Source organism: Oryza glaberrima, chromosome 3 (genome assembly GCF_000147395.1).
Source record: "Oryza glaberrima chromosome 3, OglaRS2, whole genome shotgun sequence".
Classification (NCBI taxonomy): Eukaryota; Viridiplantae; Streptophyta; class Magnoliopsida; order Poales; family Poaceae; genus Oryza; species Oryza glaberrima.
In genome coordinates this window covers 12,699,709-12,726,130 of record NC_068328.1, presented here as the reverse complement: position 1 = coordinate 12,726,130, position 26,422 = coordinate 12,699,709, and the positions used below count along the sequence as shown (strand labels likewise).

General features: G+C 40.4%; 1 protein-coding gene across 3 annotated transcripts; it reads right to left on the bottom strand.

The window, feature by feature from the left end:
- Positions 1-8,473: 8,473 nt before the first annotated feature.
- Positions 8,474-24,793, bottom strand: LOC127766296 (protein ABERRANT POLLEN TRANSMISSION 1-like). Of its 3 annotated transcripts, XM_052291378.1 has the most exons (22): positions 24,273-24,792; positions 23,970-24,081; positions 23,559-23,855; positions 22,984-23,246; positions 21,760-21,970; positions 21,011-21,181; positions 20,853-20,930; positions 20,088-20,333; positions 17,731-19,845; positions 15,693-17,475; positions 15,381-15,484; positions 14,490-14,846; positions 14,267-14,385; positions 13,159-13,420; positions 12,702-12,926; positions 12,381-12,520; positions 11,436-11,508; positions 11,075-11,176; positions 10,589-10,960; positions 10,257-10,424; positions 9,707-10,091; positions 8,474-9,170 (listed from the first exon to the last, which is right to left on the bottom strand). In XM_052291378.1, the coding sequence occupies exons 1-22, from the start codon at positions 24,422-24,424 to the stop codon at positions 9,052-9,054; spliced, it is 7,854 nt and encodes a 2,617-aa protein (XP_052147338.1). In that variant the 5' UTR covers positions 24,425-24,792; the 3' UTR covers positions 8,474-9,051. The 3 variants fall into 3 exon arrangements, 2 of the variants coding, with proteins under 2 accessions (XP_052147338.1, XP_052147339.1); XR_008016234.1 differs by lacking the exons at positions 8,474-9,170; positions 9,707-10,091; positions 10,257-10,424 and having other exon boundaries at positions 10,820-10,960; positions 11,075-11,172; positions 24,273-24,793; XM_052291379.1 differs by lacking the exons at positions 22,984-23,246; positions 23,559-23,855; positions 23,970-24,081; positions 24,273-24,792 and having other exon boundaries at positions 8,488-9,170; positions 21,011-21,176; positions 21,760-21,883.
- Between the last annotated feature and the right edge of the window lie 1,629 nt (positions 24,794-26,422).

Below are 26,422 nucleotides of genomic sequence, written 5' to 3'. Positions count from 1 at the left end.
CTGCTGTGGACGACCCGACATGCGCAGCGGCGCCCAGACGAAGCCGGTGGCGGTGGGACGATACGGCGCCATGGCTCCGCCGCCGCCTCCTTCCCCGGGCGCGGAGCAGCCTGCAGGGTCGCCGTACCGCGGCTGCTGCTCGCCACGGCCCCCTCCTCGGTCGTAGGCCATGGCAGAGAAGGGGGTGAAGGTAAAAGCAGAGAGGAACTAGCGCGAGGGTGGGGGTAAACTAGACTACTAGAGGAGAAGGACATGGCAAGCCATGGTAAGAGAGGCCAAGGAAGAAAAAACCCAGAGGTGATGAGGTGAGCGCGAGGCGAGGCTGGAAGAAAGGAAGGGGGAGTCGTAGTGCTTGCTTTTCTTGAGGTTAACTAGATTCTAGAAACCCTAGACAGGTGATCGAGAGGGGCAGATGGGGACCGAGGTAATCTTACCACTCGCGGTGACTGTATTCTTTTTATGTAGGGAAGAGTGATGATTATGAATGATGATTAAGGTGTTCAAAACTTGTTACCAGGTTTTGAAATGGATCATGCGATTAATTAAGTTTAATAGGGGTAGTTAATCTGGCCGATTAATCGAGTGGTTTTCGATTAATTGTTTTTTCAACCCCTGAAATCAAACACTAGCTGTTATTTAAAGCATGTTACCTAAAGCATAAAAAACGTACTAGCATCTTTCTCATGTCATGGGCCCCATCTGTCATAAAAACAGCACCCCATATACAATTTGTCACTGTAAAAATAAAAGATCACAGTGTAAATTCATATAATTGACTAATAAAATACAGAAGACGTACAGTGGTTACCATATTTAATTTATCAAAATTAATTACTTAGTTTTGTTCTGTCAAACAAATTATATGTGTACTAACCACAAAGCTGGCTAGCTAGCTGTTGCTAATTATCTATCCACGGATATTATCTAATAGATCTCGCAATATATGTTTGATAATTGGCATTTTCTTTTGTGTGATATATATACTGATATATGCCAATTCATCCTTTAGGCAGGGGCAGGACAAAGTGTGTGGAGCAGTGTGGGCAAAAATTTAAACTGGCTGAAACGACGAAGGCACTCCATTCCAAGATGAATCATATCGGAAAGAATAAAGATACGGTCTGGCACGATTAATTGCTAGGTGTAGTCTCTTCTACATGAACCCATGTATGCATGGCAGCATATGCACAGCTGCACGTACCGTACGTGTCACATACGATGAAAATATCTTCTTCTTCTTCTACTACTGCTACAGGGGAGGGGAACGATGAAAATTTCTTTGACACGCGCCTTAATATATGCCTTGTACAAGTGTACAATATTGTAGTAACATAAAAGCGATCGGCCATGCATGCATGCATGGATACACACACACATTATGTTCATGTGTACTTATCAAACTAGCTAAAGAATATCGGTCTCATCATCAGTTCATCACCGGCACCGGCCAATTAATTAATTAACCCTCCACACATGCACCGCATGCATGCACACGTTATTACATCTTTCTCGCTAGCCATCTATTAGAGATTACTGGGAGTAATTAGTTACTAACTAAAATTGAGAAACCATAGCGAACTCATGCATGTATGGGCGTACTAACTAGACGTTGCATGCGTTCGAAGTTTGGATCGCTAGCTCTTGGTCTCTCTGCACAGATCGCATATGACAGACCGGCCGTTGCAGCTGCCATTAATTCCGGCGAAATTAATTAAAGGCAGCTTTAGCTCTAGCGATCGAGACGTACGATACTGCGTTGCATACATGCAAATGCGTCCAAGCGGCCGGTCATGCATGCACTGCATCTCCATCGCGATCAGCGCCCCCAAAAGTAAAAAGCAAAAGGTAGAGCAACCTAAACAACGCTGCATACATCGCTTTTTTCCTTTTTGTTTTTCTTCTTCTACTACTACTACTTTTTTCTTTTCTAATCGTATCTCTAGCTCTTTCGCGCGCGGCTGTGTGGCCAAACCAAACCCGGGTTGGGTTAAATGGTTAACCATTCACTGCCCTGGAGTGTTTTTTCTTGACTGATCACTGATGTGTGGTAGGGGTAGGTGGGTAGGTGTGGGGTTAACCAGGGAATATCTGATCGAATTTCTGATTGGTGATCAAGTACACCTTGCATACATTGCCTGCGTAGTAGTCCGTACGTACGGTGGCAGCGTGGTTGGTAAGGTTACCACACCGGTAACCCCGGTCCCCCAACTCACGCGCGCTCTGCGAGCGTGCCTGATGAGACGCGCTTGCACACCAACGGAAACACCGCTTCGAGCGTGTCGCTTCCCATCGGGCCCACCTGACCTGACACGCCCGCATCGGCCGCGCCCACCGGACACACGCATCTCTCATCCTCCCCCTCTGCGTGTGAGCGCTCCAGGACAAACCGCCGAAATTTTGATAAACTGGTCCTTTTTAAAAACTTGTTTCAAAATTAGACCACGTAAAAAATTTTCCTTACATCAACCGCCTTGGTACCAAGGTCGTATGGATCAGCACAAAAAACATTAGTCCTAACCCCTAGCCCATGTAACACCCGACTCGCCGTCGTGATAGGACCTAAGGTTCATCGCATTTGACTTAAGATTGTGTTTGATACGTTTATGATGAGATGGCTTATATTTTAGCATTTGTTGATGTTTGTGACTTGTGAGCTGTGGAGAGGGTATTTGTTGTTTACGGTATGTGCTCGGATACTAAGTGGAGAGCTTTCTGGGAACCAAGCTAAATCTAGAACCTCAATGTAAAAATGGTTGGCGTTGAGGTTGACAACCTAGGCACGAGCACAATGGTGTTGAAGTTGGGCACCTCGGTGCCACCTAACATAGGAGTTGTGTTTCACGAGCCATTGGCGCGTAGCTAAGTCTCCAACCTTAGCGCCCGTCACTGGCGCGATCAGGTTAGGCACCGTGGTGTCATGTCGCTGTTGTTGATATTGGGTGCTTCAGCACTAAGGTGGTGTTTGGATTCAGAGACTAAAATTTAGTCACTGTCACATTGGATGTTTGACACTAATTAGAAGTATTAAATGTATACTAATAATAAAACTAATTGCATAAATAAGAGCTAATCCGCAAGACAAATTTTTTAAGCCTAATTAATCTATAATTAGCACATATTTATTGGAGCATCACATAGGCTAATCATTGATTAATTAGGCTCAATAAATTTGTCTCGCGAATTAGTTCAGGGTTATGGAATGGGTTTTGTCATTAGTATACGTTTAATATTTCTAATTAGTAGCCAAACATCCTATTTGACAGGGACTAAAATTTAGTCTCTAGATCCAAACAGGGCCTAAGGGCGGTCGGCACTAAGATCCTGTATTTTTGGGGGATCAATTTCTAAATAAAATTATGCTAGTTTTGAATTAAGTATTAAAAGGATAAATTTGTTAAATTTTGGGGACAAGCCACGTGTAGGCATGGGAGCGTGGTGGTAAGGGAAAAGCTTGAATTGCTCGCTCGGTCTCTAGCCGCAAACGGCAAGCATCTCCGCTCTCCGCTCTCCGCTCTCCGCTGCTCGCTCGCGTGGCGGTCGTTTCCGCCTCCGCGAGAGGAACGGGGCCCAGCTGTGTAGTGGTAGCACGTAGCAGTCTGTCTAGCAGAAGAAGCAGCGTACCCTGCGCCAAAAGAGCAAAAGAAGAAGAAAAAGGGTTGCTGTTTGTAATCTGTCCTATCCTAGCACAATGTTTGCAAGAACTGTTTCCTTCAAACTTTTAACTTTTCTGCCACATCAAATATTTGAACACATAAATAAAGCATTAAATGTAGATGAAAAAAACCAATTGCACAGTTTACATATAAATTGCGAGACGAATCTTTTGAGCCTAATTACGCCATGATTTGACAATGTGGTGCTACGGTAAACATTTGCTAATGACAGATTAATTAGGCTTAATAGATTCGTCTCGCAGTTTATAGGCGGAATCTATAATTTGTTTTTTTATTAGTCTATGTTTAATACTTCAAATGTGTGATCATGTATGCGTGGTACTAGTATACTACTACAACAGGTGACCACTACTAGTATTCTTGCACTTTGAAGTTTGAAAAACTAACACAGGTTTGAACTGGAGTACGATGTGTCTGTGTGTGGTAAATCAAATTAAACATGCACGCCGTAAGGCATTTAAAGTATAAACGTAGACTATTTTTTTAAAGTATTAAACGTAGACTATTTTTTTTAGAGAAGGGTATTTTTTTTTGTCCGGCCTCTATATCCAACTGGATATATGCAGCCATTTTGATTTTAGGAATTTAGCATATCAAATAGGGAACTTAGCTCTCAAATAACCCAATCTAAAATTATATATCCAACCGGATATATGCAGCCATTTTAGCTTATTTGCGGAATCTATAATTTGTTTTTTTATTAATCTATATTTAATACTTCAAATGTGTGATCATGTATACGTGGTACTAGTATACTACTACAACAGGTGACCACTACTAGTATTCTTGCACTTTGAAGTTTGAAAAACTAACACAGGTTTGAACTGGAGTACGATGTGTCCGTGTGTGGTAAATCGAATTAAACATGCACGCCGTAAGGCATTTAAAGTATAAACGTAGACTATTTCTTTAAAGTATTAAACGTAGACTATTTTTTTTAGAGAAGGGTTTTTTTTTGTCCGGCCTCTATATCCAACTGGATATATGCAGCCATTTTGATTTTAGGAATTTAGCATATCAAATAGGGAACTTAGCTCTCAAATAACCTAATCTAAAATTATATATCCAACCGGATATATGCAGCCATTTTGGCTTATTTTAGGAACTTAGCCTTCAAATAACCCAATCTGAAATTCGCTCATTTGGAGATTTGAACTCAGGACCTTGGGATGCTACTCAGGTCACTGCAACCACTAGGCTACATGCCCTTTCGCATTAAACGTAGGCTAATAATAAAACAAATTACAGATTCTGCCTATAAATTGTGAGATGAATTTATTAAGCATAATTAATCCGTCATTAGCAAATGTTTACTGGAGCATTACATTGTCAAATCATGGAGCAATTAGGCTTAAAATATTCGTCTCGCAATTTACACGTAATTACGTATAATTAGTTTTTTTTATTTATATTTAATACTCTATGCATGTGTCCAAATATTCGATGTGATATGTTAAAAAAATTTGCTAGAGGATCTAAATATATGCTCTGAAATGGGAGTAGCGTAGTAGTACAGGGCGAACAAAGAAGACTGCGAGTGCATAAGCATGTCTGGGCAGATCACACGATCGAATGACAAGAAGTCTGGGCATTAGATCCACGTAGGTAGTACTCCTGCACCATGTAGAGGGTCCGCTTGGCTATCTCCTCTGCACGGCACGCACTGTCTGTACAGCTAGCCTACGCCGCGGCAGCTTCCGGATCAGCTGGTCGATCGATCCTGCCTACTCTTACGTTGCATCTGCAGAAAAATCAAGATGGGTTCTACTTTGGCTTGTACATGTCTTGTAGAGAACAGCTAGGGATTCATCGACCAGCGCAATTATTACTCCAGCTGATTGGATTTCCATTTATTAGAAAAAGGAATTAGCTGATTAGATCAAAACCACCTTTAATTTCTTCTGTAGTGCTGTTTTGGTCAATCGTTTTAGGGTTCTTTTTCTTTTTCAAGCCAACTGAAGCATTGAGGGCTCGTTTAGATCAAAAAATTTTAGCTAAAAACATCACATTAAAAGTTTAGACACATACATGAGGCATTAAATATAAAAAAAAATCAATTATATAATTTGCATGTAAATTGTGAGACGAATCTTTTGAGCCTAATTACGCTATGATTTGACAATGTGATGCTACAATAAATATTTACTATTGACAGATTAATTAGGCTTAATAAATTCGTCTCACAGCAGGTGGAATCTGTAATTTGTTTTGTTTTTGTCTATATTTAATACTTTAAATGTGCGTCCGTATACTTTGAAAACTTTACACCCAAAGAAATAAACGCACCTGAGCTCAATGAAATTTCAAATCGGTACCTGAATTCTTCAAGTTTTACATTTTAGGTAATTCATTTTTTCCCCGGTAGGGAGCATATGACCAAGCCTTAGAGTTTTTAATAGCCGCAAACAGCATCAAACCAAGCCATTGGAATTTCCTCGGCATTTCGGCAGAGGCAGCTATGGCAATTCCTTTGTTTTTTTTTTTTGACAATTTTCACATACTCCCTCCAGTGAAATATATTCGATGCAAAGTCAAATATATTTGACTAGAGCGAGAGTTTAATCGTAAAAATCCACTGATATTTTCTATATGTAAGGCTTCTATAAAATTTTTAAAGACTTCCATATACATGATGATTAGATGATATCCATAGTGTTCGCCAAATTTACAATGGATTACGACCATTACAGGTACTATACCTGGATGTTCTACACCTTAAAGCCCGGTTTATGTTTGCTCTTAGTTGTCTGTTTGAGAAACACCAAAACTAAGGTTGAATAGTACACGGTTATGTCTTATATCTCTTACAAAGTCAGGATCACTTCACATCTTCTTGGTAGAAAAGAAATATATTTTCAATGAAAACTGTAGTGCTTAGAAAAAACAAACAAATTTGTTTAATCTCAGACTGCTGATCAAGGCCAATTGATAAGCATCATCAGGATGGTCGAAATGTAACCATTTTAAATTTTTAATCCACTACTAGATGAAAATTACACACATATCTGGCAAGCACACATGCCACTATACGGAGGACCATGAACAACCATTACCATATTTTAAAGAAAGTAAAGAAAAGATTAGAACTCCATAAAATCCTGGAGAATTTCTGATCAAGCTCGAAGAGGACGCCTCGCCGGTGCCGGCGGCCAGTTCTCCTCGCGGCGACGGAGCGCCGTCGCCGACGCCTCTCCGGGCCACTGGAGAAGCGAAGCTCTCCTGGTAAACATACTGCGTCGCGAGGATGACGTCGTCGCCGCCGCCGAGCTCCCTGCCGGCGGCCACCACCTCGCCCCTCCTGAGGTTGTAAACTCCGTACCGATGCCCCTGAGATGAGAGGAGCAGCGAGCGCGTCCCCGCCGCCGCCGTCGTCGCTCACGTGGGCGACGAAGAACCCCATCGTCCCTGCCACGTCGCCGATCGAGGAACCCGGCGGCGACTCGGGTACACACGCATTCCCATGCCTCCTCGTCGTAGTACCGGAGCAGCCACAGCGCCACCACCCCGTCGTACGACGAGGCGGCCATGGTGCCCTATACTCCGATGAGCTGCCTGGTCCAGTCCGCGTCTTGGGTTGGGAGTACCGGAGTAGTCGCACGGCCCGCGCATCGTGTGGAACTCCTCCGCCGCCGTGTCGAACACCCACCACGGTGCGGAACTCCTCCGCCCGGACGTTCCAGACTTCCAGTGGAGGCAGAGCCGCGGAGGGTCATCGGCGGGTGATCATGCCACGACGAGTCCGAGGTGAGGTACACGTCGCCGTTTGGCCGCGTGCCGCCAGCAGCCTCGCCGCCGCCACGGCGTACGTGCGGTCTACTACACGCACGGTACTCGGCCATTGGGGGCGAGCGCTTCACCACCGTCCTCCGCGTCCTGCAGAAGAGAGGACGCGGTACTCGGGCGTGGACGCGTGGAGGTAGAAGGCCCATGACGTCGAAGCCGTCGACCCCGGGGGGGGGAGCGCGCGGCGACCTCCCGCGTCGCGGGGTTGCACACGAAGAGGAACGACGACTTGGTGGTGGTGGTATCGCGCGGGCGCTGCTGCCCGGGCGGTCGCGAGAGGAGGCGGCGCCACGACGGCCGGAAGGCGGTGGAAGATCTCCTCGAGGACGTCGTCGGGAAGCGGCGCCGCCGATTCGGATCCATGGTTTCCTCTATCCCTTCTATTTTCCCTTTTCTCTCTCTCTCTTTTTTATCGCGCGCGCGCGTGTCAGAGATGCGTGGCCTTTATACAGGATGCAAGTTGGTAGTCTCACTGCCCGTATAAAAACCCGCTTGCTAATTTATTTCTTAGTATAAAATTTAGAAGAAAAAATAAACTAGAAGTAAGATAAGCGGACTAAAAAACCCGTTTGCCCGCTCCACTTGCATCCATATAAGTCCATTTTACTTTTTTAATGACTGAATCTGAGTATCCTTCAACTGAATATCTCAACCTCCAACTATTAAAACCAGTGCAATTTGAAGAATGGTTTTGCTGCCGTCACGTTTACGTGATAGTTTTGACCTGATATGTGGCACTGTTTTAATAGTTAAGGATATGAATCAGATTGGCTCATTAGTTAAGGGAGTCATAGTGAACTATCCCTTTATATACCTACCTGGTTGTTGCCAGCTCGTGGGCCGGTCCAGGAGAGGCCCATTACATTAGTCCATCAGGCCCAACCCGGGCTACTCTTAGGCTGCACCCTCCTTGCAGTTAAGGGAAGCTTCTAATTTTTTTTTTTGTTTTTCTTTCAGTTTCAGATATCATACACGAAGTTGAGTTTAATCTCAAAGTTTCATACAGTTGTCCAACATAATATTTTATAGACATTTCTGAAACTCTTTTGAGAAGTTTTAACTGGAATAGTGGTTCAGAAGTCAGAACCCAGTTTATGCTTGCTCAGTTGCTCTCAGTAGTTGAGAGCTGTGAGCCTGTGACAAACTGGGAATTGATGCAACATATATAATCATGCGGGTAGTTTGTTTTAGAAGGCAAACTAAGGTAAACAATGGCTATATGAACAGAAGAAATTAATAATATTCTTCGATTAAAAGTGTAGTAAGAGAAAATAAAAAATATATCTAGAGTAAAATACACCATATAGGTCTCTAAACTTCACAAATTAGTTTGCTTAGGCCCATAAACTCTCGATCTACACATTTGAGATCCGTAAGCTTGTCTACCAGTCGCCTACATGACAGATAACTTGCTAGTACCACTTATTTCAAATCTCCATCCATGAGGGGTAAAAAGAATTGCTGAAAAACACCTACTACAAAATCTTCTCAAAATTCAAATGCCTCGTAGCTCTCGACCCATCGCCAAGATGTGCTGACCCGAAGCTGGAATGGACACCAGGCTCAGAGCCAATTGTTCTGAGCCGGTGCTGGCTTAATCTTTTGGGTTCGTTTCCGTTGGCGATGAATCGTTATCATCGGAAGAGGAGGAGTCCGTCTGGTTCCCAGAAGGGCCACGAGGTGGCAGCTCTGACCCGAGTTCTTGCGAAGTAGCTGAACAAGAGGACGAACGTGTGTTAGAACTCAGAAGTAGTACTGAATAACTGAAAAGCTCCAAGAAGGGCAGATACGTCCCAGCGGCTTAATGAATTTTCGCTACATTGCACCAGAGGTATTTCCTTGTTCAAGGATATATATAATCTAAAATATTTTCAAGGGACATTGGATCTTGGATCTTGGGACCTTAAGTAAATTTTCCAGGAGTCCGCTTGTAGAAAGACTAAAAGGTAAATTTGCAATTCTCTCTGAGTGTGCATGGGTGAATGTCGATGCAATTTTCCCAACTTCATAGTTCATACACAAACAAATGCATGATATATGTTCTTATTAAGCAATTTTTTTAAAAAAAAAACGGCTCTTCTCTTTCAAGTTCCAAGAAAGGGTAAGAACAAGGAATGCAATTAAGTGACAGTGACAACCAGTCCTTTTTCTTTGCCTATCTTTATCTCCATCTATTTAAGGGTGTCAGGTAGAATCAGCTTATCAACAATTTAGTATCACTTCCTTGAAACAAATAAAAGGTATCTCACCTGCACCTTTAGGAACTTTGGATTTAATCTTCTTTGTGTGCCGTCGTATAAGCTTCTTTGTTTTTGTTATAGTCAATTGTCGAGCAAATGGAGAGAACTCAATTTCATTCTCACTCCTTTCACCCTGGAAATCATGATCAGCTTCACCTTTCATAGTCTTCAGGACAAACGCCTTTGCTTTCTTTCGTTGTGAACTGAATAATCCCTTAACAGAAGTGGCAAATCCATCACCAGCTCCATCATTAGGTTTTTTAAGGAATGCTGGCAGTTGATCAGAACCACCAGCTTCATCGCCATCACTGTCACTTAGATTAAAATCACTGGCAGCGATTAAACTTGCAGTTGGCTCTTTTTGGCTAGTGGATTTAGCTTTAAATTTTTTACCCTGTAAAAGAGACAAGTTATGTCTAGTCAAAGGGTTAACTCCACACACTTAGAGCTCTCAATTTATACAAGATTTGCATGGTATGCTGTTTTAATTCCTTAGAATTTGAAAAGTAAAATGCCGTTTTAGCTTCACAAGTTATAAAGAAAAATGAAAACAACTTGCCTGCATGCCAGTTACTGACTTCAATACTCCCCATATAATGTGTTTCTTTACTCGTGAAAACAGTCTCGCCCATGTTCCAGTAAAATCTTCACGATGAAAGGTATCCATTAGTAGTCTTACATCACTAACAGCAAATGGCAATCCCTCATACGTGAGCTGCAATTCAACCTAGAACATCATCGAGAACCAAATTCATGTTATACAGATGAAACAGTGATATTTCATTCAGTTAGCGAAAAACAAAATGAAAATGGCTATTATTTCAGCAGGTTGTATACAATATTTCAGCTGGTTGTATAAACAGAAAAACATTCAGCAAAGTATATGCTGACCTGACTTATGTTTATGTTGCGGAAGTCCATCATTTTCTGAGGTCTAGTTTGTTTCACCTCATTAGGGTCCATATTTTTTTTCTCTTCACGAGTAGAGCGAGCAGATCGTACTAACTTGGCTTCCTTAGGAGCATCTTGAGATTCAGGCGGCGCATTTGACTGACTCTGAAATTGTGTAACGAGTTCATTAGCTACAGATTCAGCAACAGTTTCCTCCCACGTCCTGTCAAACGAAGATGTACGTCGAAGTTCAGGCTTTTGTAAAAGCATGGAGTCTTTCGATGATTGTTTACTGGGACTGTTCGTTTCAGCAATAGATGTGCTTTTCTTTACTCGCCGTGTCCCTGCTGTTGTGGAGACTTTGAAAAGTTCCTATTGATGAAAAAGGAATGGCACAAATATACTAGATAAGTAACAGTGGAGGAAGCATTAGTGCATAACTAGAACTGGAAAAATCATAGCACAAAGAACATGAAATGATTTAACCTGCCGCTTTTGTGGGTGCTGTTCATCACCAGGGAAGAAATATCCCCACATCATTCTGTACATTGCTTCAGTCAAATAAATTTTCAGTGGATAGATGTCTACCTACAGTAATGGGGGTAAAAGGAAGCCGCAGTCATTCACCATGCAGGTAAGCATAAAGCCAAAAGTGACCATTAAGTGTACTGTTACACCGGACTAATGCTTATTCATAATATTAATCTGATACAAAAATTATAGAAGCAAATAAAACTTAAAATCATAGCCTCAGCCCTAAGAAGAAAAAATCCTACAAAAATTACATGCATTAGGAATTAGTCATAAGAGAGAGAGAGAGAGAGAGAGAGAGAGAGAAAGAACTTACGAGGAGACTCTCTATTACTGAGTTACCACCAGTTGGAGCTCCTTGCCTAGCATTAACACGCAGCATTGCATTTCTGAGTTCAAAATTAGTTAAGCAGCAGTTTGGTCAGTGCTAGAATATATGTGTTAAATGAATATATGAAGGAGAAAATATGAAATGATGTAAACTGTAAAACAAAGATCAGACCCTAGTCATGCTATTTACCACCATCCTTGTATTGTAAGTATGCCCTATCAAGCTGGGCTACAGAATTAGCGTGCACTTTCCTTTTCATGAAGCAGAAGTTTCTTATTGGATTGTACTTCTGGCCAGCTTAATTAAAGAGAAGGTAGAGTTGGCAAATATTGCCCATGAACTGTCACAGATTGGTAACTGAGTCTTATATATTTTTTACAGTATCTTAAGATAGCTCTGTGAAATGGCATCTATTTCGTATTATTGTTAAAAATGCAAACCCTGAATACCACTTGAAGAGAAAATGTAATACTAGCATCTTAATAATGTTTGCTATAGTATGAAAGAAGCATCTAATGTACAGAAACTAAAAAAATTAGGTTGCCAAAATTAGATACTGTCTGGTGTCTGCTCCCTCCTTTCCATATTATAAGTCACTTCGGTGTCATAAGTCAAAATTCTTCAAGTTTAACCAAGTTTATGGAAAAACATATTAACATCTACAACACCAAATTAGTTTCATTAAATCCACCACCGAATATATTTTTATAGTATATTTGTTTTGTGTTGGAACTGTTGCTACATTTCCCTATATACTTGGTCAAACTTAAAGACGTTTGGCTTAGGACAAACCCAAAATGACTTGTTATATGGAACAGAGAGAGTACTTATTGCAGCATTTCAATTTTGTAAAAACGAAGTTGTGATCACAAGTATCATATGTTGAACATCCAAATACACCATGTAACGGAAAAATATTAGTGTCCTTACTTGCCCCATTCGGAAGGTGGATTCCATGGTGCCAGAACAGTATCTGATTTTGCATTAGCAAGTCCATTTTTGAGAACAAACAACTTGGTTGTCAAATGAGCAATGCCAATGTCTTTATAGTCCCGGTCGAAATCATAAATCTGCAGATTTAGGGATAAAAAAAGAGGGAAGTTAGTGCAAGAGCAGGACGGCATGTACATTTGTCTACTTGATGAAAAAAATAACGATAATTATTCTCCATATTAAATTAAACTAAATACTCCAATGTATCATCAGAAGATAAAATCAAGATTATGCTTCACTGGAGATGAATTAAATTACCATATCATTTATCTCAGCTTCAGCAAATGATTTTCCATCGGCTAACATGCTCCAGACAACCTTGTTTATCTTCAGTGAAACTCGCATAGCAAATGAAGGGCTTTTGTTCTTTTCCTTTTCCATTAACCTTGCTTGTGCAGCTTTGTGCATAGCAACTCTCAGCATAGAAGATGCCTCTTTCCTACCATTGCGAACATTAACAAGTTCCTTCTTCAGACATTTTACCTGGCAGATGTTATGTAAGACATCACAATAGATTCAGCGACATAAAAGGAAATTATTTTATTTATATTATGATAATGGGATCCTAAATTCTGTTTCATGACTAAAGCAAATATGAACTAAGACATTAACTATCCATTACAGTTTACAGGAGAATAAAATTCATTGCAACAAAAAGTAACTTTATGCAAATTAGGATTTAAACATAAGTAACTAAGGTTGCTCTGCAGCGTACCAGACTTGCTCTTGATCCAGTAACAATCCATGTAGCATCATCAGACTTTGGGGTTTGGGTCTCATCAGCAGATATTTCACTACCAACAGACAAAGTTCTGATATCATCGAGCAGTATCTTCCATTCTCTTTCTTTTATTTCAACATCAATCTTTGCTAATTCTACCTCTTCCACTCCATCTGGTACAACTGCATCAGACTCTTCACCAGTGTCATCATCATCGTCATTATCCAGGGGATAGGATAGGTTGCTCTTCTTAGTTCTGAAAAACAGACTATAGTTAGTACCTAACATATCAATTATCCAATGAAGTCTACAGTTGAATCCAATTTACAGAAACTAAAATACGAAAAAAAAATCCAAGAAATGCTATTGACAAACAGCTAAGTCCAAGAGATGCCATCAATGAGTGCGAGTTCCATAAAATGTCATTGTACAAGCGATTTTGTCCCAGAAATGCCATCGCTATTAGGGTTTCATCCATCCTGTCCCGTTAAATGCATTATTCATGTTATAGCACTTAATGGAGGGCTGCTAACGGAACTAGGGGTGGTAATGGGCCCAACATTTTAGCCTAGAAAATGTGAGGGTTGGGTCCAAAAAGGGTAGGGCTGAAATTTAGTAGTTTTTTGTGCTAAAAATATTTAAGGGTTGAGATGGGTTGTGAAAGAACCCACGGGCCTTGACCCATTACCACCCCTAAACGGAACCCTAACGGCGATGGCATTTCTAGGACAAAGTCGCTTGTATGATGACATTTCATAGAATTCGCACTTGTCGATGACATTTCTTGGAATTGGGCGCTTGTCAATGACATTGATTGGATTTTCTCGAAAGGGGAACATGAAAAGTATAAATTCCCAAAGGAGCTAAGGTTTCTTCCAAGTATAACTGATATAAATGATCATATCTAATGATGCATATGTTTTGGAATATGACATGACAACATGCTAATGAAATAAACTTTAGCCATTGTAATCACCAATATAATCAATGATGCTAACTGATATGAAATCTAAATCATGAAACCGTCAATGCCAAAACTAAGCTGAATTGTCTCAATAATACTGAAATCTGTACTGGTAGCATTGCAAGGTAAATGATTTACCTGGGGGCTCTTGCAAAGAGAAGGTTAGTCAAAACATCCATCATAACCTGGAATTGCCGTGATGTCATACCAGCAGTTATATCTGGCGAGTTAAATGCCAACTCTTTCAGTGGCTTGACCTGCATTACCAGAAACATTAAATAAAAAAAGTAGCTACTTTAACTGACCTGCCAAAAGATGGTCAGTGGAAGGTGCAAACCAAAATGAAATCATTAACAAGAACCTTTAGTTCAGGGTTTCCTCCTTTGTGCCTTGTGTAGCGGAAGTACATTTGGCATGGCATAAATACCCTCTCAAGCAAAGCACCAGTTCGTTTAACTTCAGATGATCTACGATGGATTTTGGGTAGCCACTGAATACCAGCACCAGGATCAACGTCGGTGGGAGCGACATGAGCCTGAACGTGCTCCAACATTACAGAAACTTCATAACGTGACCAAGACATTTCAGGCCTGGTCTCTCCAATGGCTACATTGCTGGAACCAAGTGCTTTCTCAAACATTTCTTGACCAACATGTACAATTGAGTGAAATGAACGAACCAGGACCCGCCCGCTACCAGCAGCAAGTAGAAACCTACCCTGATGTTAGTGAACAGGCAATTAAGTCACTTCAGCATTCACAAGTGCTACTAAAATTTAGGTGTAAATAACAAATACTGAAAAAAAAATCTCCCACAGGTAACACCACGATACTACTAAGGAATAACAAAAGATGAGCTTGGAAAGTTGCAATTAAATCCATTAGCTTACGAGCAGAGTCTATTGGCAATATTTTTTCTTGAAAACATATTGGATCTAGAATAATTTGAATGTGAATTTTCATTATCCAGCTGATGAAAACCACCACATAATCATTTGAAATTCAAATTTACATATGGATTTTGCTTTAGAAAGCCTGTCATTTTCTCCTATTGGTTAGTTTTGGAATCTTGTTATATGCTATAAGTTGGCAATTGCTAGAGGAATGGAGATAAAGATTAATTCATTGCATGGCAAGCTTATGACTGAAGTAATAGAAGAATATACATTGAACAAACAACCTGATATTTGTTGAACTGCTAAGTGCTGCTTGGAAATTATAATCTGAGAAACATGCTGGCAGAGTATACTCACATTTGCCTCTTCTGAATGTAGATTGAATTGAGGTTGGACAACATTAACCATGAAATGCCTTGTTCCTTCCTCTTCGGAATCACTACTATTGGAGGTCTTCATTGCTACATCACAAGTTAAGCTAATAGTCAAAGTAAGCAAACTATTAATGTTGTTACCGACATTTACAAGAGTTTAATGAGATGCTGGAAAATTTAACAGTGTGACAATAATATGCTGTTTGATAAGCAATTACCATCTTAATCCTGGATAAGTAAAAAATATAGAAAAATAATTAGTGAGGAAAAAAGGATTTCATGTACAAAAGAATACCTGTATCACTAGTTGATGTTGACTCTAGCTTGCTTGGTCCGCTGGAAGGTGGTTCTGAACTCTTGGTTTGTTTTGGAGGATCTGATGACTGTGATGCCAAGGGTGAAGAGCTAAGAGTGCCATCGTTGGACATCTCAGCTTCTTTAGTTGACTGTTTTTTCTCAAGAATCTTTCTTTGGGTATATTGGCGAGAAGGAGATGGTTTTGGAGGTTGAAATGCTTGGGTTAAATCACCAACCCAAGAGACGATAGCCGCTCTGTTTTCCAGATTCCATAGAATTTTTAATCCATACACAAATACTCGCTGACAACTGTCAGCAACTACAACATTGAATCCCTCCTCATCACTACCTGATTGTGCATGATCACTTTCCTCTCCCCCATCAAACTCAGACTTGGCCAATGGCATTTCTGATTTTTTCCTACCATCCTCCTGCCATGCAGATAATCTAGCAGCATCGGCTTTGGGAGTTTGTTTTCGTATTGTGAAATAATCAGAATACAGAAAAAATCCATCATCTCGGCTTTTCTCAGTTGAACTAGTTTTGTTTTTGCCAGGACTATCTGTAGCTTTCATATGCAGGCTCTTATTTTCTACCTGAGCATCCTTAGAAATTGATGGTTCAGGAGTTTTCTTGATAGATACCTTCAGTAAGTGCAGGTCTATGCCTTGGTAGACAAGATCAAGAGGTTCACGCTTGCAGTCAAAAGTAAATATCTGCTTCCCACGACTGAAAGCAATTTCAAGCCTAAATTTTGTAAAGTGCAGTGTCAATCCGTTAGCGGGATCATCAACCTGTAGCGGCATATTGTTGATCTGCAATAGTGAAGCATCAAAACGAATAAACTGTTCGGTCATAACTCTATCAAGTGGCAGGTTTCCAGACCGTATAAATCTAGGAACCCCAAAGCGTGGAAACCTGGAAAACAGTCTAAGTTTATGGGGAGGAAGAAAAAATATGTTAACCCACTTCATTAGCCAGACAAAATCATGAGCTCCAACATTCACAGTCGGTGAATTATTCGAAACTGCCTGAATATTCTGCTGATGCTTCACAGGTTCAGTTGTAGAAGGTTTAAGTGAAAAGCTCCACTTCAGTGAAAGAGAAGTTGAGCGAAATGGATCAAGAACTTTGTCCCGTGGTTTGCCCTCCGCAGGAAGAGCAAATATATAATGATCCATTGGGTTACCTGAATCACATCCCCACTGAATCGCAATGTCCATGAAAAAGGAGGGGGTTTCAAGGAAAGGTATTACTTCATGATGTGGAGTTTCCAGACTACATTTCTTCGCAAGGCTCTCTAGGCTTGTTAGGTACACCTTTAGATACTTTGAATACAGACTGACATAACCATCCACATAACATATTTCCAAATAGTCAGATGTGATTAACATTTGATCTAGCTTCTCATAAGGGCTTGTTTTAGCAGGGAGATGCCACGTTGTTTTGGTAAAATCCAATCTAAATTTCCCATGAATATAGTTCCGCATATCATCCCACCATGGTAAGCTGCGTTCTCTTCTAGGGGGTTCAGGTCGCTCAAAAAACCATCTTTTAGCTAGATTGGCCCTACGTAGAGCACATGTAAAAGCATAGCTCACATCAGCAAAAACTGGCTCGTACCCAACTCCAAAGGATACTTCCCCTTTCTGAAAATGCAATGGTAGGTCAACATATGATTTCATCGGCGGCGTATAACCAGTTGCAGAGCGTAACAGATTTACTCTCCACCACTTCCCAACATAAACATCTTGTCGAACCTGGGGTTGAAAACAGGTTGCCTGCCACCAGAAAAAGAAACAACTATAATTGGAGTATAGAAGTTGTGTAGGAAGTATCATTAATCCGCTAGTGCAGGCACCATGGTGGAGTACTTAACATATAAGGGGAGCAAATGCAACTATACATAATTTGGTCAAGTTATTATTTTTTGTACCGTCAATGGGTGAGTTAACTGTGCTAACAGTACCCCTAAAAAAACTGTGCTAACAGTATCTGTAAGTGAAAAAAAAAAAAGCGTGGTACCAAATGCTAACCTGCTGAGCCAGCACAAGCCGTCCATTACATTTAGCAGAGGTTCCAGAAAAGAGTGGAAATGTGTAGTCTCTTAAGTACGCTGATAAGGATTTAGCTTTCAAAGTAAAATTGCTACCATACAACCGGGAAAACGGAATATCATTTTTTGCACAAACAGGATCCATAGTTTTAATAAAACCAATCATTCCCTCATCTCCACCATCAATCTTTGATAGGCTCACATCAACATCTTTTGCACAGACTGACATAACTGATGATCTGCGAGTACTCATCTTAAAACCAGACTGGAAGCCACTAGAACATGCACCTGACCCTTCTGATACTTTCAATGCCTGGCATGCCAAGTAATATGATTGAAATGCCTGCTTATATATATCCTCTCTGAGTTTTTCAAATGAACACACACCAGGAGCATCACCATCCACTTCAGGGCATCCATTGTTCTTTTCAGAAGAAGATCCATCCAATTTTGCCTTGGGAGAGTCTTTATGTTTGACTGAAGCAAGCTCATCAAGCAGATCCAACCTTACTGTCGACTCATTAAATACACTCTTCATTAAATCGATATGCTCATCAAGCCAGCCTTGGATAGGCTCTTCTTCAATTTCTGCTACGAGGTCACGTACAATGACCCTCACATACCGAAATTCTGTTGATTTTGATTTGCTCTTTTTGCTGCTGCTGCTGCTGCTACTGCTACCGCTAGATTTCTTCTCAGGAAATAATACAGACATTTTTGCTGCAGAAATAAGTTTAATGGCCCGCAATGTGTCTTCAACTGCATCATCTATAGCTCGTAGTTGCAACCTAAAAGGCAGGCAAACATAAGCATTACGGCATTGAATAACCCAATCACATGTAGCTGCAGACTGCAACTTCTTATCGGGAAGGCTGTCTGAAATGGAAACTGGGATGCGTGATAGCTGCGTGCGACTGCATTTGAAAATCCGTGCACCGCAAAAACTAACTACTAGTCCTTCAATTAAAACACCGATCTTTGCATTCTCAGAAAAAATGGATCCAACATGAATCATTGCTTCAACTCCATCAGCAAGTTCACCTGAAATTTTCAAAGATTCCACATCAACGGCAATAACCAATTCTTGTTTCTTCTGTGGTTTTTCTTGTTGGCCATGTTCTGTGAGTGAATCCTTTTTTGCCAAAGTATCCGTGTACACTGTATCATCTTTTATCTCATTAGCAGAATTCTGGTGCTTGATCCTGTGCATAATGGATTTAAGTCGAGTGGCTACTTCAAGTAACTCCAGATAGGGATCAGGTTCCCACCAAACTGCTACTTCTGTTACATTTATGAGGGCGCAGACTGCACTGTCATTTGACCCACCAGAGCGCCGGACAAACTTCACCTTTTGCACATCAAAAAGCGTAACCTCCTCTACAGGCTTATCATCAAGCAGATCTTCTTTATGTGTTAATCTGGATCTTCCAAGTTCAACCTGCACGGATTGCTTTTCCTTGTTCAGACATAGACCAATTTGATTAATCTCAATAGAAGTGAAGAAATTAACATGCTTATGATCTGGAAGGCTGGTTGAGTTGACATAGGCCATCCTTGGGGAACCATCAGCATCATTGATTATGACAACACGACCACCCTGTGAACCAAAATTTACACGCTTTGGATCTTGTATACTCATATCTTCAAGTATCATGTCACCAACATACAAAACAGCACACTGTTCAACACTAATCTTGACTATCTGTGCTCCTTTAGCGTTCTTGGTAGTTTTCTGACTAGTCCCCTGTGCAGGTCGCTTCTTAGGAGGGTGAATGCTTTTCAAAAATACCTTATAAGACATTGCAGTGGTACAAAGTAACTCGAGATAGTAAAAACAGACGTTCATTCTGACTCCAGATATATTGAGAGAAAGAGAAGATTTTGGATTGTCTATGCAATTATCTTTGTCTGGGACCTTTTGCTCCAGATCAATAGTAGAGCGGCTAATCTGCAATAAAGTGCCTGAGATACGGTCTTTTATTGACTGTTGAGGTTTTCCGGCAACAATCAATTTTAACTCACCCAGCACTGCATGCAGTTCAGTTCCTTGGTTTACTGTCTTACTTGCAGCGAAATGAGTAGACAGCAAGCAACACTGCATTATCCAGAACATATAGGATGATGTTAGCAGTCAAATAAAGAACGGCTACGTATCAATTTGGTATGGCTCATTATTTGGGACAGGAATAATAGAATACAGCACCAGTGAAATTTATAATTGAGTGAATTCATGTAAGCTATAACCTCTGCAGTAATTTAATGCAACTGAAAGGCTCAATTCAAGGATAAAGAATACAATGATCAATGGTAGAACAGAGTACACGATAAGGAACTTACATGGTACAGTGGTATGTCATCAAGACTGTAGAGCACAATAGTCAGCTCCGGTGCTGAGAGTGTAAATACCAAATCCAATGCTAACTTTTCTTTAGGTGTCTTTTCTTGTGTTGAACTTTCACGAGGAACAGTGGGCTTCTTTTGTGCCGAGTTTAATGGAATCAGTGGCTTAATTCTGCTTATAATGATATTACATTGGCTGCCACTAATTTTGATACCTGCTTCAGCTCGAATTGGCGAAGTTGACTGAAAGAAGACAAAGCATCAGCAGATATTACCAGATAAAGAAAATGTATGCCAAATAACCAGAGGTGCAAAACATATTTCACTATGACAAAGATGCCAACAGTATGAGTTTAATCAACTTCCTAACAAACTTAATTATTGGGACTTCCCTCTTTTTATGCACTCAGAGCGGGAGCATGAATATGCATGGATGCAATAAATGTGAGGCTAATATATCAAGACTATCATGTACCTTAATTAAATATAGAACTATCTGATAGCAATACCTCAAACAGAAATTTAAAAAGGTTCTGTTGAGCATTGAGCATTTCACGGTTGATGTAACTTCTGTGCAAATTGAAACCAATCAAGTTATTAAAAAAGCATGTGTTGCACCAAAATTCTTATCTTTTTGTTAAGGAGGTCTCCGAAAAATGTAGCAAGTACAACTAAGATTGAATTGAGACCCTACAGGAATTTCTTGAGAAAAATATTGGGTCAACAATAGTATACATTTACATGATAGGACATCAGACTAACCTGAATGGGAATGTTAGCTGAGACAACAGTTGCAACTTTCACAACCTCTAATACAGACGTAGCACCATCCATTAGAAGCTGGAAAAGCAAACAACCACAGTGTGATTTAAATCTAAATTGAAGAACTTATATAACCGAATGAAAACATTGAAGCATACATGAATATCAGACACATCAGTTTCCAGCTGAAGGTGTGTTGCCTCCCCAAAGTCACTGTGTGGTTGTGACTTCACAAATCTCACGGAGACGCCACCAATTTCATTGTTGATCAAGAGGCCATGGTCCTTTGGCAAAAACTTCAGATCTAGCTTGGACATATTGAAGCTAACCTTCCAAACAACAACTACATTTTAGTGAATGGTAATCCAACAGGGAACTTATATTAAAATAAAAGATTAAGCCTTAAGGAACGATTTCTAATGGCAAAACAAAATACTAAAGAAGATTCTGAAGCCCCATCAACACGAAATATTTGAGTGTACCATGGAGTACAATTGCTACGATGGTATTGTCTGGGTTACATCTTAATTCTTATATGGTATCAAGTATCAATACCAAAATGTTTGCATTTGAAAATTGTTAGTGTGAGTATTTACAGACTAGGCAATGCCAGTTTGCTTATCCAAAGGAGGAGGTTATATTTTCATTGATAAAGTTTTGCTCCAAGTGAAGAACACAGTAAATAATCTGAAAGATAAAGAAATAGTACATGGTTAAGATATCACTCAGGGTTGTATCTACACAAAGTGAACACTAGTATTATGTTAACATCCATTTGTTGACCATGTTAACAAAGTGGCAAGAACAGAAAGAACATAATAGAGAATTATGTACGGAGAGTGGAAATATTCATAGCATAACAAAAAGAATAATGAAAACCTGTGGTGCTACAGGAAATTAATACAACCTTTTCAGGAAGCAAATCAATCTTCTTATTCAATGATGAAAGTTTGCTCCCTTCAGATTTAGTATCTGACTTAACATCTGCAGCAGGTTCATCCGTCTTCTCAGCAACTGTGGGAGCAGAAAGCTTCTTCTTGGTGAATAGTTTTTCTTCCAAGTTCACAACGATTGGGCCAATTACCAAATCCAAATTCTTGACTCCAACTCCTTTACCCCTAAAGGGATTATCAATAATGATAAGAATGGGAGGGACTCAAATGAATGTCATGTATTGAGGCCCAATGGACTAATATAGGGTAGCTGCTGATATATATGTAAGTGCAAGAGATGAGCTAAAGCAAGCAGGCAGATTGGCGGTGGTATTACAGTAGCAAACATATATTTACTCTGGTGAAATGAGAAGTTTGGGGTACTGGTGTGTTCTACACCCATCCCCATCCCATAGGATCTTCTGTGGCTGCATACATGTATATGTATATGTTCCTGTCGTATGTAATATTCTCCTTTTTTATCAAAAGAAAAATGGCATTCTTCGAACATGTGCAGATGTGGGTCAATTGATTTCATGAGGTCATGTAAACTACTTTTGGATCACATAGTTTATTTATTTACCATCCTTTGCAATATTTGGGCACTACACTAGTACCCTTAAAATAATACTTCAATTTTTACTCTTTCGAAGCAAACTAGCAAGGAAAAAGGGCAATTACAGTTTACTTGATTGAATCAGTTCAACTGGGTTTTCTGGAAAAGAATGGCTAAGGTAAGCTTGAGATAGGCACAGAAAAATCTTTGTATAGATATAAATCTGATGGAATATGGTGTAGCCTTGTGGTATTAATCATCCTGATTTTTAGTAAACACTAGGTGACTAAAAATGCACATACCCTTTCAAGCTTACCTCTAAGTTCCGAACAACAGGTATGAGTGGAAAGTGGAATATCAAAGGCACGGCTAAGTGTTATTCATAAGGCGAAAACATCATTGCAATGACTATCAAGCTTAAGTTGAATCACAGGTGATGTTGCCAGTCCTATAGTTGCATCAAGCACCCATACATATGTGAAACAGCGATAATCAATCGCTTCCTCTTTTTAATCAAAGCAACCATTGCCTTCATCAGTGTTTATCTATCTAAATGAATCTCATATTTTACTCTTAAGAATTTTTTTAGTATAGATTGGTCACTGGTCAATAAAGGTTGCAAAGCTTTCTTTTAAGGGGTTACCTCTGATGAAGATCACACAAGAGTACTATATCCTCAAACAAGAAAGAGCTACAGTCAGCTGTGTCCATGGCTGAACAGTATTGTCCACTGACCCACCAATCCAATTTGCTAAATACTGATGTACTGTTGTCAATGCCATCTGGTTCTAATGCTTGCACAAATAAAGGTAAGATATGTATTTCAACATTGAGAATTGGATCCAATCCTCCAGTTTTTGATAAATCAATCTTAAGGTCCTTGATGCCGAGAGCAGCTTTTGGAGCCTACAATAAGTTATTACCAAATAGTCATCAGAATATACAAGACAAACAAACAAACACTCAACAAAATTTCAAGTCACTGTGACTCTTGTTAAACCCTCATGTCCCTAGAGAAACAGCGTGATTTGCAAACAGTAAATAAGAATATATTGGGAGAGGAACGTGAGCATAAAATTCAGCAGTAATAAATAGATTAAATAGATAATCATTTTTCAACATGAACCTATTCATACAACCAGAACATAAAAATTAGAAGACATACGGCTTGAATTCAATTAATCGACATTTATAATGTATTTGACAAGGTGGCGGTACCTTGAACCTCAGCTCCACTATAGAAAGCGACAAAAGACTGGCAATGTTTGTTATAAGCCTCCATTTCCCTTGTCCTTTCGGCTTTCCTTTTCCTTTTGCCGGTGAGGTCGAGGTTGATTTGCGAGGGGGAGGTTTCTTTTTCTTAGCAGATTTTGCAGGTTGCCTGAGCACAATGTCCAGGTCAGAGATTTGCAATTGCAGGATAGGGCCATGGTTTAGTATGGTAAATCCCAGTTGGGTGAGTGGCCTTTGCAGGCCAAGTCTAATTTCACCTACACAGATGGAGTCAACTGCACCCTGAAAAGCGAAGCACACTAGAATCAATCGCACACATCGGCATTGGCATCGGCATCGACAGCAGCATGAAGTACCAAGAATTGATTGATGAAACTAGGCAGGCAGTTTAGGTACCTTTGGGGATTTTATGGTGATGTCCCTGAGATAATTGAAGCTGAAGGAGCGGCATCCGATGGAGAGCTTGGCCGTGCGCCGAAGCACCCAGCCCACAACCCTGGCAAGGAAGCTGCAATAGGATCAAAAGCATTAGATTCATTCTTAGTTATTTCTTTTTTTTCAGAAAAAAAAAGGAAATAGTACATTGATCATCCCCTCTGAAGTCTGAAGAGAGATATCAGACAGCATATATGGAATTGAGCGATGAAACTGAAACCGGAGCAGGAGGCGGGGGTTTGGTGGGGGGAGGAGGGGACGTACAGGGCGGCAACGAAGGAGGCGGCCACGGCGAGCGCGGCGGCGAGGGCGAACTTGAACAAGGAGAGGAGGAGGCCGTGGCGGAGGACCAGCTCGACGGCCTCCCAGGCGACGACGAACGCCACCAGCAGCTGGACCAGCCCGACGACCATCATCGCTGCTGCCGATGCTGCTGCTGCCCCTTCCTCCTCCTCCTCCTCCTCGCTGCTGCTGCTCCTCCTTCTGCTGCCGCATTCACCCGTCGACCATCACACGGCGAGGTCTCGCGGTGGCGGTGGTGGTGGCGGAGGAGGATCCGATCGATGGGTGGATGGGGAGGAGACGACGAGGTGGGTGGAAGTGGAGGGGGGGAAGCGAGAGCGGAAGCGAAGGGATCGCACGCGGAGGAAGAGGAGGGGGAGTAAAGTAATGGTGCGGAGGAGAGGAGTGGAGAGGAGGTGGCGCGCCATTTCCGGAGGCGAGACCGCGAGAGGGGAGGGGAGGGGAGGGGGAAGGAGATGACGAACGAAGATCACGAGGGAAGGAGGGAGGGAGGAGTGGCACCACGCACGTCTCAAGCCTCCAAACATAACCGTTGCTTTTTTTTGTTTTTAGCATTTGCTATTAGATCCTTAAAAATATATAAAGTTTTCTTAGCATTTGCTTTTAGACCCTTGAAAAAATACTCCCTCCGTTTCACAATGTAAGTCATTCTAGTATTTCTCACATTCATATTGATGACTTTTCCCATATTCATATTGATGTCATCAATATAAATATGAAAAATGTTAAAATGACTTACATTGTGAAACAGAGGGAGTATATAAAAGTTTTATTTACAAATTATTTTTCGTTTGCAAATATACCTAATAAACCAAACGATGGCCCGGTGAGTTAAAACCGGTAAAGAAATTTCCGTCGTCCGTACAGAGAAAAGAAAAATACGCGCGAATAAAAAAGTGCGTGCAAAAATAGTTTCTGTCCGATTCCAAAATAAAAAAAATTCTGAGCGAAAAAAGAGTTTCCATCTTCCTACAAAAGGAAAAAAATAGTGCGAAAAAAAAGTTTCTATCCGAAGGGAAACACGCGCAAATAAATACCTAACTAAAAAATAAATATCTATCTCTAAAAACCTTCTGTCGTAAAAAAAGAAAAAAAAAAAGACCGACTCCCGTAGAGAAAAAAAAAAGTCCGACTCCTGAAAAAGAGGATTTCTCGTCCGTAATAAAAAAAGGGAAAAAAACGTCCGACTCAAAATCCATAAAAAGAAAAGGAGGAAAAAACGTCCCGGCCAAACTTAAAGTCGCCCCTTGTTGTCTGTATATATCTTTTTAACTCTAATCTAATCTATCAATCTAATCTAACTTTTTAAAAAGAGAAGTTTCCATCATCAGTTAAAAAGGAAAAAATACGCAAGAAAAAAATAGTTTCCAAAAAAATGCGCGGGAAAAATACGGTTTCCTTCGTCTGAAAAGAACAAAAAAAATGCTATTAGAAACTATCAGAAAGAAATACACCATTTCTAAAAAAAAAGGTTTCAAAAAACCACACAAGAAAAAAAACGTTTATAAAAAAAAGCCACTCTGAAAAAACTAACAGATGAAACACTGTTTATAAAAAAACAAATAAAAAAACAAACGACTCAACGCGCGAAAAAAACCGTTGTTTCAAAATAAGGTTCGAGAAAACCGTCCGGCTTAACGCGAGAAAAAAACCATCATTTCCCAAAAAAAAAAAGTTAGAGGAAACCATCCAACTCAACGCGAGAAAAAAACCGCCGTTTATAAAAAGAACCGCTCCGAGAAACCGTCCGACTCAAAGCGAGATAAAATTGATGGACGCTTGGGTCGGATAAGATCCATCGATTTTTTTTTCCATCTCCTACACATCATTTGTTTCCTCATCTAATCTCCTGCATTGGAGACCCTGCACTTTTTGTATGCAATTATCATTATCAGACTTTTTTTAAGTACAGCTAATATTCTTAATAACATATTATATGGAAATAGTATTAAAAATAAACATATTTTTAATTGTTATTTAGAGAAGAGTGCACGCTGACTATTTTGTGTAGACTTGATCCTGAGTGTAGGATTTGATTAACCTATTATTGGTTGCAAGAATAAGATTGAAAGAATATTTTAGATTATATGTATGTTGTTATATGAATAATC

Bases quoted from the DNA above. Each gene is read 5' to 3' on its own strand.
- LOC127766296 (XM_052291378.1), bottom strand. From the start codon at position 24,424: ATGATGGTCGTCGGGCTGGTCCAGCTGCTGGTGGCGTTCGTCGTCGCC. The intron at 13,421-14,266 runs GTAAATCATTTA...TCTGTTTTTCAG, and splicing joins CTCTTTGCAAGAGCCCCCAG to AACTAAGAAGAGCAACCTAT. The intron at 11,509-12,380 runs GTAAGGACACTA...TTTTGAACTCAG, and splicing joins CCACCTTCCGAATGGGGCAA to AAATGCAATGCTGCGTGTTA.